Genomic DNA, 13,765 nt, shown 5'->3' on the forward strand with positions numbered 1-13,765 from the left:
AGTCTGGGCTCCTGCTCCAAACTGCACTCCCACCTTATATGGCAGTGTTTCCTGGGGCTGCTGGAAAGGGCCTTGCTCCTTCCTCTGCCTCTCCTTGCTCTAGGGCAGTAGGACCACTCTGGGGCCAAAGGAAGACACTGCACTATCCTCACCTTCTAGTAATGCTCAGAGGACTTCCAGGGGGTGGGTATCTACACACAGCTGCTGGGGGTGGGTCTATGCTAAGGTGAGATGCAAGACAGGCTCTCTGAGAGATAAGCTGCTATTACAGGGGAGTGAAGAAATGACATGAGTTTCCAGGTGTACAAAGCCTTCCTTCCAAGGTCAGGAACCCCTGCAAGCCTTCATCTGCTGTAGGGCCAGAGGGTGAGTCTATGCTAACTGCAGGGGTGTTGACAGGGCTCTTCCACCTGCAGCACAGCTCCAGGGAGGAGCCTTCCCTTGAATGCAAGGTTGCTGTCCCCTTCCCTATTAGACCCAGCTGCTGCTTCTGAAGAGGAAGGAAAGCAGCTTTTTCCTTCTTTAGACTTCTCCTGCTCTTCCCCAGGTGGCCAAAAGAGGATGCAGCAACAGCTCTGCTGAGGAGCTGGGTACATCTGCTGTGAGCTTTTTTTACCCATCTTCAATAGGTGGGGGCTGCACAAGTTAGAATCATTGAATCATAGAATGGTCTGGGTTGGAAGGGACCCCAAGGATCACAGAGCTCCAACCCCCCTGCCACAGGCAGGGCCACCAACCTCCAGGCCTGGATCTACACAAGGCTGCCCAGGGCCCCATCCAACCTGGCCTTGAACACCTCCAGGGATGGGGAATCCACTACCTCTCTGGGCAGCCTGTTCCAGCACCTCACCAGGCTCACCAACAGCAGCCTCACCAGTTGCACCTCACCAGTTGCCAACACTGTCCACCTCACAGGGCTCCAGCTGGCCTAAAGCTCAGGAGGCACTATAGCAGCCAGGCACTAGGTGCAGTGTGGTCCTGGACTGCCAGAAAGGTGAAGAATGTTGTTACTGTTTCTCCCTCAGCTCTCTCAGGCTTGTAGGAAGCCTGCTGTGTACAGGCCAAGGTGTGCACCAGCTGGGCTGTGTCCCTGGCAGTGTGTGTGCAGCCCCAACACCTCCAATGTACAGAGGGGCTGCACTGGCTGTTGCTGGGGTAAAGGCTGAAATATGCTCCTTGCCACTTGTAGCATCATAACTGAGCCTGGGAAAAATGCATTTTTCCAAGTGATGGGAAGTCAAACACAATGTCAGCTGAGCCCTGCTGCCTGACTCCATGTGCTGCCACAGCAGGAACAGAGATTAAGGCAGCTGGAAAAATGTATCATTAAGGGAGATACAAGAGCCTCACAAACCATCATCTTGCCCATGTATGACAGCTAAGCTGGCTGTGACAATGTAAATTGACCTTTTGCTTTGCATTAGGCTTCCTCCCATGAGCAGTCCCTTTCTGGCCTTTGGGGTGATTACAGCTGTTGAGCTTTGTTTTCAACCCTACCTCCTTTGTAAGTACTCCCCCCCTCCAATAGCTTTTGGCTCCTAATTTCAGTACTCATCTCACTGTAAATGTAGCAGAGGCAGAGCAAGGCCCAGAGGGCCAAGACACACCTAAAGACAGGGACAGAAAGCGGGGGCTTATAGTTGAGCCTTCTCTTCCCCACAGCTGGTACCAAAGCAGATAGCAGCTGGGTAGGGGCTAGGGCAGAGTTGGTTCACTGCTCTGCAGAGCAGGGATGCTTCTTCCCCAAGTGAGCACCAGGAAGGCTACAGCTTCCCTGAGGGCAGAGCTACTGCAGCAGTAGCAGGGGACTTACCAGCCTTAGCTGGGACACATACACACCATCCTCCTTTTCCCAGAACTTCAGAGGTGGGCAAGGCTTAGGCTGCTATCAAGCAGCCCCTAAAGACCAAGAGCTCCACCATTTGTCCAGATCCCAAACCTCAGGGAGAAGGAGCTTGGTTCCTTTTCTTCCATCACTCACCACTAAAGTAAATTAAAGCAGTTTATTAACATTTAAAATAGTGTACAATGTGGGGAGGGGAGGGACTTGGCTTGCAGCAGCCCTGTGCACTCAGCGGATGCCTTGGTGAATGATGCTGCTCTTGGCACTGTTCGCCTTCTCTTTCTCCTTCTTCTTTAATGGGTCCATTTCAAAACAGCGCCAGAGCCGCAGTGTTTCATCAGCGGCTGCTGAGGCCACTGTTACACCATCAGGGCTCATAGTCAGGTTCAAGACTCTTGCAGTGTGACCTGAGGAGGAGGTGTGCAGTCAGGGCTGGGCTGATCATGATCACCACCTGCCCTGGTCCCTCTGGTTCTACTACAGTGATCATATTTACTCCCATACACCCCACCAGCCTGCATAGCTGTCCCCACACCTTGAATTCACACCCTAGACATGTTTGAAGTAAGTGTTTCTTGAGCACCCCCAAGAGTGCCTGCCTCTAACAGCATGCAGTTGGATACCATTTCGCATCAGTGATGCTCCACACTAGACCACCAGTCTGCTCAAACCAAGGATTATCTCTGCCTTTAGCAGCTCACTCTTCCCCAGGGAAAGGGCCCAGCCTACCTCGAAGCTCAGTGACCTTGGCCATTGTTGGATACTTCCATACAACCAGCTGATTCTGTGCAAAGCCATGTCCTGAAATGAACTCCTTGTAGTTTGTTGACCACAGGATAGAACAGACCTGGTAAGAGGCAGTGAATCAGGTAAGAATCTGTGCTGATGCTCACCACAGAGATGAGCATGGTCCCCTCCATTCCCATGCCTCTGGGCCTCAGGAGCCAGCAGCTCTGCATAGATGCCCTGCCAAGCTGATGTTGATGTCTCACCTGGGAATGGGCATCAACAGCACTGAGGAGGGCGCCAGAACACACATTCCAGATGCGGATGTGTCTGTCACTAGTTCCACCTCCAGTGGCTAGAACATTTGACTGCCACGGGCACCATGCCACAGCCTAAGAGAAAAGGGTTCATTTTAGAGACATGCAAGAGACAACCTGCACCCAGCCAGGGCAGCAGGTCTGCCCTGCACACAGATGTGTGCCTGCAGCAGCCCTGGCTCACCTTGACAGCACCCTGGTGCTGAGTAAAGGTCTGTACAGGAGTAAAGTCTCCACTGTCTCCCTGGGTGGATGGCCAGATGTTCACAAGGTTGTCATTGCCACCACTGGCCAGGTAGCGGCCATCTAGAGACCACTTGAGTCCACAGACCTCCTGTGTGTGGCCAACAAGTGTGGCAACATGATGCTCAGCCACTCTGACATCATGGTGGTGGATGTGGCCAGTCCGTGCCCCACTGCAAAGAGAAGGATGGCATTGCAGGGTCAGACTGACACTTTCACCAAAGTCCCTTTCTGTGCCACTGCAAGACTGCTGTACCTGACCCTGTGTTAACAGCATCACTGGCCTGTCAGCACAGGCAAGGCAGCCACAGCAGCCCTTCCCAGCTTCAGCACAAAGGGCAAGAGAAGAGAGGTCTTCTCCTCACAGTCCCAACAGAACAGGATGAGTAAGAATCCCAAGCCAGGACAGAAACTCCTTTCTACCGCCCCTAACCCACACCACTTGCAGTACAGGAATCCGCAACAACTGGACACTGCCTTTCACCCACCCCCACCCACCTCTTTACCTGGAGAGGATGTAGCTGTTCCAGCTGAGGGACCCCACACGGGAAGAATGGCTGGTCATGTTTCGGAGCCGTTTCTGCTGCTGCACGTCCCATAGCTAGAGGGGCAGAGCAATGAGTTCTCCAGAAGATGAGGAAACCCAGCGCTGGCACTTTACCCTAAGAACCTCACTGCACAGGCTCTGGCATTCAGCCTTGACAGTATGGGAGCAGAGACTGGTTTGTATCTCATGCAGATAGAGAGCAGAAGGTAACTCCAGGTGTGTCAGAAACCCCCAAACCCAAACTGCCTTGACATGCTGCAGCTGGTTGCTGGTTGTGGACACTTCCACCCCACACCAATCAAGACAAGTCAGGGTGCACTGCATCCCTACTGTGCTAGCCAAGCCTCTGTCCCAAGGCCCCATAGCTCCAGCAATCCCTAGACGCACAGCTCTAGTTTTACTCCTGCACTCACCTGGACCTCAGCATTACTTGTGCCAACAGCAAGGTAGTTTCCTTCTTTGATCCATGACACAGAGGAAACGTAATCATCTGGATGCTCCATCTGCAGTAGCTGGATAATCTCCCCAGAGGTGTGATTCCACAGATAGACAGAGTTGTCCAGAGCTACTGCCAGGAAGTTCTGAGAGCTCCAGTCAATGAGATTCAGATCTACAATTTGGAAGAGCAATGCAGGTCACACCATACTTACCCAGAGAGCCCTGCCCTTTACCAGTGCTGAAGCCAGATCTTCCCACCTGCAGCAGGTCTGAGTGCCTACACACAGGTAAGGGGAAGGCTGCTGGGTATCACCTCATCAAGCTAGTGGGGTCAGGTAGCCCCTGTCACCTACATACACAGCACTCTGGACCACTGTTCCTGCATGGCTACACTGGGAGGAGTCCCTGCCAGCCTGGGTGTGCAAGATACTGAAACAGCCCAGTGATGCTGTCCCAGGACCTGCACCCCAGTGCAGAAGGACCTCTGCCCAGCACTGACATTGCAGCCTACTTACAGTAGTCATTGCGGATCTCTGGTGCGTCCAGGATCCGGTCTGGCATTGAGGGAATGTATCTGCCATTCTTCCTGCTGGATCCAGGTGTCATTTTCTGACTGTAGAGCACTTTCAGGTTATTCTGATAGCCTGTGTGTCGAGGAACAGATTGCTTAGCCTCAGTTACTGTTTCTTCCCAGCTTAGGGCTGTTCACCCAACTAGAAATCACTTCCAGTGAAAATGAAGTCACAGCACAAGCTGCTGAACCAGGGTGAGCCCAGTTCCTAAGTTTAACTGATAAGTACTTGGTTTTCCATAGCCCATTATATTTAGTGACAGTTAAAGCTGCAAGATGCACAGCAGAGTTTGGGACTTTTGCAGGAGGTTTCCCACCTGCAGTACAAGTGAGCAACCAGCAGTCATTTCAACCTCTGTAAATAAATTCACTGTAGCTGTTACGTGGCCCCTCAGCCTCAGGAGCCCTGAGGAGGGAGACTCCAGTGAGCACAGGAGCTCTGAGAAGCTGCCAGTTGATCTCTCCCACACACAGCCTCTGTATTGTTGTTCCCCTGCCCAGATCTTTCCAGCCAAGTCAACTCACACAGACCCTGCATCATACCTTCTGGAGCATTCTGTGGCTTTCCACTGAGGCGAAGGATCTTTGCCTCTTCTATATCAAAGCCATTCAGATTCACTGCCCAGGCTTTCTGTTGTTCCTACAGAGACAAACCACTCTCAGTGAGAGGCATTTGAAACAACCCCTGTGCTGAGCCTTACATTGCCTCTGGCACAGCATACACCTCAGCCCCCTTTCTAGAATCAGGTGTGCAGCCACGCTGTGAGTCAGCTGCAGACAGGCAGGTCTAAGAGGTTTTTCCTTAGGCATTGCCATGCTGTCCTGCTCACACTGCCATACAGAAGAGTAGCAAGTTCAGTGTCTCCCTGCCAGTGGGGAAAGCCACTGCCACAAGGGACCAAATGTTTCATAAACAAATTTCAGAGCACAGAGTACACATTCCAGAATAGCTCCCCATGCAGACATTGTCCTAGAATAGCCACCACCAGCAGTTTCACTGTGCACAGGCTCACAGCTTTGTGTCTCCATAGCCTGCTGTATTTTAAAGCCTCATTAGCCCAAAGTTGAATTTTGCTACCAGAAGTAGCACCCACTAGAGTGTAAGCAGAGGTGTAAGGTTCTACACTCTTCCCCATACCTTGGGAAACAGTGCTACAGAGCAGCCACACTTGGGCTTCTGTGTAGGTGCTGTATGCCTGTTCCATCTGCAGGCTCTAGAGATACAACCTCATCCTGGACTCCTGAAGCCCAGAGCTAGAAGCAGTGACAGCTGAGGCTATCAGCCCCATGTGCCCACTTGGGAGATACTTGGTAGCAATCATTACAGTAATCATAACTTAGCAACATGCTCACCTTCTTGGTAGGGGACTCCTCAGCAGGGTCATTCTCCTTGGTGAGGAGGAAGTTGGCCATGTCCATCTGCATAGTGCTGCGGTTGGGAATATAGCGATCCCCCCCAGCCTTTGTTGGGGTGCTCTGGATTTTGGATCCAGATTTACCTGCATTCACAGGCATAAATAGTATCTTACAGCTATCAAATGGTCTATAGTAGAACTTTCAAGAGACAGCAAACCCAGCACTCTTCCACATCACACGTGCCAGACAAGAGAGCTCGTGCCATCCAGGCACAACCAACTCAGTTTGCCAGTCGGGTGCTGCCCCCCTGCTCTCGCCTTCTCCCCCCATCCGCCCCCCCATAATTGCACGAAGCTCTGGTTAAGGACTGCTGGCGTAACAGCTCCAGAGTTCACAGGCAAAGGGAGGATGCAGAAGCGCTGCTACAGCACGTGTGACTGCCAGCAGGCAGCCCTGCCCACGCCTGCCCCAGCACCGCACCCCCGAGGCTCAGCAGCTCACCCGGCACACAGCTCTGCCCACCTCACGCTGGGGAGAGGGTGATGCGCGACGCCCCGGAGCCGGGCAGGGCAGCCCACCTCCTCTCCCGCCCTCCCGGGGCAGCCTGCCACGGAACCCAGGAGCCCCAGGGCTACGAGCAAGCAGCCCAGGCCGCACCCCCCCCACCCCCACCCAACCAGCGCCTCCAGCCGCTGCTGCTCACCGGGGGTCCTGGACGGCGTCTTGCTGGAGCTGTGGGAGCGATTGGCCGGCTTCATGGGCGACATGCCGGCGGCGGGGCTGGGCCCGGGAGCGCCGCTCTCCTTGGCCTTACGCTGCCACCGCGCGGGCGGCGCGTTGGGGATCGGCGTGTCCAGCTTCAGCAGCCCGTGCAGGTCCGCCTCGAACACGAACTGCGCCATAACGCTGCGGGCGGGCGGCTCGGTCAGCGGGGCCCCGCGCCGGCCGGGCTGCAGCCCTGCTCTGCCGGGATCGCCCTCCGGCCGCGCCTCGGGGAGCGCAACGGCCTCCGCACAGCGACAGCCGCCGCCTCCTCTTCACCACCCGAGGCCGCGTCTCAAGGCACCCTTCGCCGCCACCGCCCGCCTCAAGGTCCGCTTTGCCGCAGGGCGCTCTCCTCCGGGGACCAGCCACCGGCCGCCCCTCGAGCCTGCCTCCCCCTCAGCCCAGCCGCCCCCGGGGGCTGCCTCCCCCCTGGCCCGGGGCCCGGCAGCCCCTCGAGCCTGCCGTCCCCCTCACCCAGGACCCAGCCGCCCCTCGAGCCCTCCAGCCCCACAGAGCTGCCTCCCGGCCGCCACCCCGAGCCTCCCTCTTCCCCCGGGGCCCGGCCGCCCCTCACCTCCGCTCCACAGCTGGCAGTCGCGCAGGCTCACGCCGCGGCAGCATTTAAACCCCGCGCGACCGCTCCTCCCATTGGCTGTTTCAAACCCAACTGTCGCACGCTGCCATGGCGACCGTCGCGCCGTGCCGCGATTGGCTGGGCGGCGCGGAGGGGCGGGGCTCTCCCCGCCGGGCGGCTGCGCGTCCCTCTAGCGAGCAGGTGGGTGGGTAAGCGGGGACCGGGGGTGTGAGCATCGCTCCGTCCCCCCGGCGTGCTCAGGGAGGCGGGACGCAGCCCCGCTCCGCCTCCCTGCAGGCTCCGGGGCTCGGAGCCGGGGCCCGGGCGCCGCGAAGGAGAGAGGAGGCCGGGTGGTTGCACGTCTGGTTTATGTCTGCCGGGGGGCGCGGGTCAGGGCGGCCCGCGCGGCTCCCAGCCGCTCATCAGCAGGTAGGACTGGTTGGCGATGTCGGTGCTGGGCATCCGGCCGGCAGCGTGCTCCGGAGGCGGGGGCGGCGCGCCCGCCTCCCCCCGCGGGCCCGGCAGCACCTCCAGCAGGCAGGGCAGGACGGCCTCCTCCTCCGGCGGCTGCTTGTAGAAAGCGTTGGCCTGCGGGGAGACGGAGGGAGCGCGGTGGGGACGGCCCTTCGAGCCGCCCCCGCGGAGGCCGAGCTGCCCGTGGGCCCTGCCCCGGCCCCCTCACCTGGCCGTGCTTGCTGCTGTCCTGGAGGAAGCTGCCCAGGGCGCGGTGCAGGTCGGGGACGGGAGGCCAGAGCTTCTGCTTCACGTTGCTGGGTGCGGGGAAGGGGGAGTTGGAGGTAAACCCCAGTCCTGGGGTGCCCTGACGCCCCCGGGCACGATGCCCAAGGCCGGCCGGGTGCTGGGACCCCCTACCTGCCCCAGGCACAGCCCTTACCTATAGAGGGAGGGGAAGGTGCACCGCAGCCCCAGGAGCACTCCGGTGAAGAGCAGTGGCACCACCGTGACGCTTGGGATGAGCCAGTCTGCATTGGAGGAGGAGCGCTGGGACTGTAGCCCTCCCTAGTGAGCCCCTGCATCCCAGTCACCCTCTGCCTGGCGCTCCCCATCCCCTTTCCAGCACTCCCTGCCTCCTGCCCTTAGCCATGTGGCTCCTCTGGCTGCAGCTCTGTCCCTTACCCGAATCGGCCATGGTGTCAACCGTGACAGGTTTGGACCAGGCGCTCCAGCTGCCCTTGTACCGTGGCCCACTGGGCTGGGCCCGCACCTGGGCACAGTAGCGGACTCCTGTCCGTAGGTCCAGGACTTCTTTCCTGGCTGCCTGTGGGACCTGCAGGACCTGCAGAGCAGAGCTGAGCTGGAGATGGGAGCTGCAGATGGCAGCTGCTGAGGGTGTGGGTTCGTCCTGCCTGACCCCACACAGGCCCTGTGCTGCCAGCGGAGGTCCTTGAGCTGCTTCAGGGAGCCCTGGCCGTGCCCTACCTTCCAGTCATGGCTGTTCTCCACAGCATAGCGGACCTGGTATTCCAGCTGATCTGCAAGTGCCTCCAGGGGTGGCAGCCACTGCAGGCTCACCTGGCCCTGCAGCACGGTCGCCTGCACGAGCTGTGGGGCATCTGTGACCACTGTTGGGGATGAGGACGTGTCACTGCCATGGAGCAGGACATGGACGCTGTGTCCCCTACCAGCCAGGCATGGGCAAGGGAAGGGGCTGCTGCAGTGCTGGGACTCACCAGCCTGGTGCAACCAGAAGGGCTCCTTGAAGTAGCTGAGTGTTGATGGCACATGGGGCTGGGTGATGTTCACCAGGATGGAGATAGCACTGCCAGCCCTGGGCTGGAAGGTGCAGGCATGGGTCCCCTGCATGCCCACGCTCTCCTCCTCACACTGCTGCCATGCATCTTCCCTGCACAAGGGGCAGGGAGCCAGTCAGCCCCTGCCCTTGCCCAGGAAAGCCAGCAGTGCTTGTAGTCAGAGGGGCAGTGTGGCTGGGAGTGGTGGTGGGGAGGTGTGAGGCTGATGGTGGTAGGGCAGGACACAGACCCAGGTGTCACAGTGTGGGATGTGGGACTCTGAGTTGTTGGTCCCTGGGATGTGCTGCCCCTCTGCCTAAGCACTGTGTCCCCACCACACCCCTTACCTTGTGCCAGCCTTGCTCAGAGGTGCCTGGTAGAAGAGCTGATGGGAGCTGCTGGGCTCTGTGGGGTCCCAGCTCCACTCACAGTGCACGTGCTGCAGGTCAGAGGTGCTGCAGCACAGCCCAATGTCTCCTGAGCAGGCAAGAGCCAGGGCAGGGAGGGAGCTGCTTACCCCCAGCCCCCCAAAACGTGGGTGCTGCACCTCACCTACCCAAGGACCCACTCTCCCCACAACTCCAGATGTGGGTGCCTCCCTGCCATGCCAGCCAGCACCCTGGCTGCTCACCCGAGGAGTGAGGTGTCTCTGCAGCCACTGCTTGTGACCAGGGCCCCCAGATGCCATCCATGGAGGTGCCGTCAGGCTTGCTCCGCACCTGGATGTGGTACCTCATCCCTGGCTGCAGGTCCTGCAGGACCACTGAGTTGGTGGTGGACTGGACCAACCCCTGCAAGAGAGAGGGGACAGGCTGGGGAGCGGCTGCGGTCCCCAAATCCTGCTGCCCAACCCTGGCCTCTCTCTGTACCTGCCCTGCTCCTGAGGAACCTGCGGCTGCCTCAGCCATGGATGTGTGGGTGCTGCTACCGGGCTGGCTGGAGGGGTCCTCCAGGTGCTGCCCACCAGGGTCCAACACAGTGCTGCAGGGCGTCTCTGGGGAGCTGGCGGGGCAGCACCGCACCTCGTAGAGGAAGAAGTTCGGGTAGTCGACAAGCGGTGGCTGCCACGACACACAGAGCTGCCCTGCAGCCCCAGCCCAGCGGGCCGTGATGTTCACTGGGGGGGCGATGAGACCTGCAAGAGTGCCTGGGCATTTGCTCTCCTGGGGCAGCCCCTGTCTGGGCTCCCCTGGTCCTGCCGGGGGGCACCTGGCAGTCCCCTCTCTGTGCTTGCAGGGCAGGGTGCTGCCCACCCCTGTATCAGGCAGAAGGGCAAGGGACCCAGGCCAGGGGACTGTCCTAGTGTCACGTGGGGGGGACTCACCCACCGCATCCACACTGAGCTCCCGCTTGTACTTGGTCTGGTTGGTGGTGGCATCCCGGACGCTGAGGTGGAGCTGGGTGAAGAGCCGCACGTCCTGGCCGGGGAAGACACAGACGTGCCGCATCCTGCCAGCCCCGCAGTGCCACGTGGAGACTGTGCATGCCGTGGGCACGTCTCTGAGGAATGGAGAGCAGGGTCCTGCAGTACCCCATGCATCCTGCCTGGAGCCAGGCTGGAGGAGAGGGCATCTGGGGCACTGCACCAACACTGTGCCAAGTCCTTCCCTGTGCCCCCATCTACTGCAGGGTGCCGTCCCCATAGGACTGAGGGACAGCCGCCATCCCAGCCCTGCTGCAGGGTGTGTGGGGGCTGCTCTGTAGCTCCTGTGGGCTCTCCACCACGTCTCCTTGCAGCTGGAATCCACCAGGATGGCACAGAGAGCTATGGTACCCTGACCCCGCTGCTCTCAAAGGGGAGGCTCTGGGCTGTGTCCCCACTGTCTCCTACCTGTTGTACCAGTAGTAGAAATGGCGTGTCCTATTTTCTGCCTTCTCCTCATCCCAGAAGCAGGTGAGGTCCTCAAAGGAGCGGGAGAAGCAGAGGATGTCCTCGGGCACCCCTGCCAGCAGTGCAGCATCTGAGAAGAATATTGGCATGAAGGAGCCCCTGGGCACAAACGTGTCCCCATTTCACCAGTGTGCCCTCACCCATGCCCACTGCTCAGCTTGCCTCCGAGACTGGGCCATGCAGGCACCAGAGGCAGTGTGGGCATGGAGGTGGACGTGGCTGTGGCACAGGTGCTCGCCACCAGCTCGGTGTGGCAGGGAAGGACACTGCACACGTGCTGGCTGCTGACTTGTACCGGGGTCCTGGCAGGCGGCAGGGCTCCCTGTCAGTCGACCCCACCACAGACCCCTCCTCAACACACAGGGTCCTTTGGGACAGACAAACATCCCAAAATAGCCCTGCGGTTGGAGGGGGGCTCAGGGCCCGGCAATCAGCGGGAAGCACCCCTGCCCTGCTCATGCCGGAAGGCGCGTGGAAGTGAGATAAGGAGGAGCAGAGTCCTGGGGAGAGGGAAAGGGCCTGGGGGCTGGCATGGGGGCGTGCGGTCCTGAGGAGGGGGATGCTCAAACCCCAGCTTGGGCACTGCCTGGGGGGCTGTTTCTCCGCCCCACTCAACAAGCCACCCTCCTTGTCATTGCAGGGATGAACTGGAGCATCAAGTCCTGTGGGATGTCCATCCCAGGCATTGGTGGCTTTGCTGGCCCATTGTCAGGGAAAAGGGGACAGATTTGTGAAGCATAGGAGTGATCCCCAGCATTGCTCCAGCACCGCCTCCTCCCCTACTGCTTCTGCCCTGGGACCAGCTCCAACCCTCCTCCTCCTCCTGGGATGCGCCTCACTTCCCTGGGGCCGCCCCCAGCTGAAGGACCCCAAAACAAGCCCCCTGCCAGCACCCAGCCCTGCTTCATGTGCAGAGAGCATCAGTTTTCTGTTCAGCACCCTCTGCACTGCCAGCTGAGCCTGATGCAGGTGGAGCTTAAGGGAAGGGTCCCAAATGTCCTGGCCACCCTCCTGGTAACCCCCTGTTCTCTCCCTGTCCCTTCCCTTGCCCTGACCCCCAGGCCTGTGCCTCCTTCCCCAGCCCTATGTTGCCTCCCTCCCAGAGCTCTCATCCCCTCCCTGCAGACCACAGCCTCCCTCCTACCTGCTTTTCCCTTTATGCTCCCATTGCACCCACCCCAGCCTTGTGCAGGTACTGTGACCCCCCAGCTCCCAGCACCAGGGGATCAGGTGGCCAGGTCCCAGCAGCTGGCTGGCACGGGGATCTATGGTGTTGATAGGAGGCCACACTGGTACTGTGGGTTACCAGAGCATCTTTACTGGGTGCAGGCTGTTTCTTAGGAATAGCAGCTGCACAGCTCTGCAACCCACATCAGCCACATGTTGTCAGCGGCTTGAGGTACAGCGAAGCCACAGCGCCTGTGGGCAGAGGTGGGACAAGCCCAAACCCATCCTTCCTCCCACTGCCCCTGTGGGGGTGACTCAAAACGTGCTCCTGAGCCTGCCATGGCCAGAGACCTGGGGTGGGGCTGGAGACACAAGCAGATCAACAGGAGTTTTTTCATTTAATGCTTTTTATGGTGTTATAAAAAGTGTCAAAAGGGCTAAGGAGTGGCTCAAGGAAATCATGGACAGGCCTGAAATGGGAGCAAGCTGGGAAGTAGCTCTGTGAGGCACAGTAAGCAAGGCTGGGGCCAGTTGCTGGCTGAGCTGAGGATGTTCAGTGAGGCACCAAGATTGTTGCAAGGCCAGCACAGGAACATTGAGATTAGCCCAGCAGTGCCACAGCATTGCCCACAGTGTAGACCTGTGCCATCCGTGTTAGCTTGGGTTCTGCTCAGCCCCTCATCATTGCAACTCCCAGAGCTTTTGATGAGCACGGAGCCCCTCTGCCACCTGTGTGGGGCTGGGAGCCACAGGCTGCCATCCCACAGGGGTGCCTGGGGCAGCCAGGTCTTCCCTGAAGACAACAGGGACTTTCCTTTGCTCCAGGTACTGCAGAATATCCCACGGGTGAGAAGGGGGCTCCATTGCCCAGCTTGAACACCCACCCTCACACACCCTCCTGGGGTGCCCCCCTCTCTAACCCTGCAGGTTCTGGCTGCCACAGGGTGCTCAGTCCCTGTACTCTGTGCCAGCTGATCTCTGTCCCATCCTTTAGAGGAGAAAAGGACCTACCTTGAGGTGTCACCGGCTCAGGGGCTGACAGCAGGCTGCAGAAGCCGAGCAGGACAGCAAGGAGCAGCGAGAGCAGCCAGCCCTGGCACAGGCAGACTGCCATCCTGCACCCTGTGTGCCAGGGCCGTGCGTGCCGTGCTCGGCCCTTCCCAGTGCCCCAGGGAGCGGCTGCAGCTCCTCTGAGTGATACCTTTATCTGGGAAGTGGTGGCTCTGCAGCTCAGGAAGCCTGGCTAGAGGCTCCCCCCGCCCCATCACCATCACTTCCCTGTGCCCAAAACCACCGTGCTGCGGCCCCTCCACCACCAGCCGCAGTGCCAAGAGAGGCTGCTCCTATCAGATAGGCAGCACGTCCTGCCCTTGTGGCTACCAGCAGGCTGGGGGGCTGGAGCAGGAGGAAAAACAACCCCTGAGGAACCAGGGAGGCCCCCACATGGGGCAGGCAGGGCAGGGCAGGGCAGGCTGTGGGGGCTGCAGGTACATGGGAGCATGGGGCACAAGGCGGCTGCTCCGACTCCATCCCTCCCTGTGCCACCTGGCACTGGTGTGTGCCCAGTCCGCTCTGC

General features: G+C 59.4%; 2 protein-coding genes across 2 annotated transcripts; both read right to left on the reverse strand.

The window, feature by feature from the left end:
* Window positions 1-2,027: 2,027 nt before the first annotated feature.
* CDC20 (cell division cycle 20) lies at window positions 2,028-6,943 on the reverse strand (the record flags this gene model as incomplete). Its single annotated transcript, XM_084266434.1, has 10 exons — window positions 2,028-2,250; window positions 2,573-2,690; window positions 2,836-2,961; window positions 3,071-3,302; window positions 3,636-3,730; window positions 4,090-4,286; window positions 4,630-4,758; window positions 5,229-5,325; window positions 6,039-6,184; window positions 6,745-6,943. The coding sequence occupies 10 exons, from the start codon at window positions 6,941-6,943 to the stop codon at window positions 2,072-2,074; spliced, it is 1,518 nt and encodes a 505-aa protein (XP_084122560.1). The 3' UTR covers window positions 2,028-2,071.
* Window positions 6,944-7,737: 794 nt separating this feature from the next.
* MPL (MPL proto-oncogene, thrombopoietin receptor) lies at window positions 7,738-13,454 on the reverse strand (the record flags this gene model as incomplete). The annotated part of the gene is given in 13 exon segments (XM_084266104.1): window positions 7,738-7,968; window positions 8,063-8,150; window positions 8,276-8,363; window positions 8,518-8,677; window positions 8,821-8,963; window positions 9,072-9,244; window positions 9,479-9,608; window positions 9,763-9,922; window positions 10,001-10,266; window positions 10,456-10,631; window positions 10,963-11,092; window positions 13,201-13,360; window positions 13,362-13,454. Coding segments are annotated over 13 exon segments (1,965 nt in total). The 3' UTR covers window positions 7,738-7,770.
* Between the last annotated feature and the right edge of the window lie 311 nt (window positions 13,455-13,765).

This window comes from Gallinula chloropus, assembly GCF_964237585.1.
Source record: "Gallinula chloropus genome assembly, chromosome: 6".
Taxonomy (NCBI): Eukaryota; Metazoa; Chordata; class Aves; order Gruiformes; family Rallidae; genus Gallinula; species Gallinula chloropus.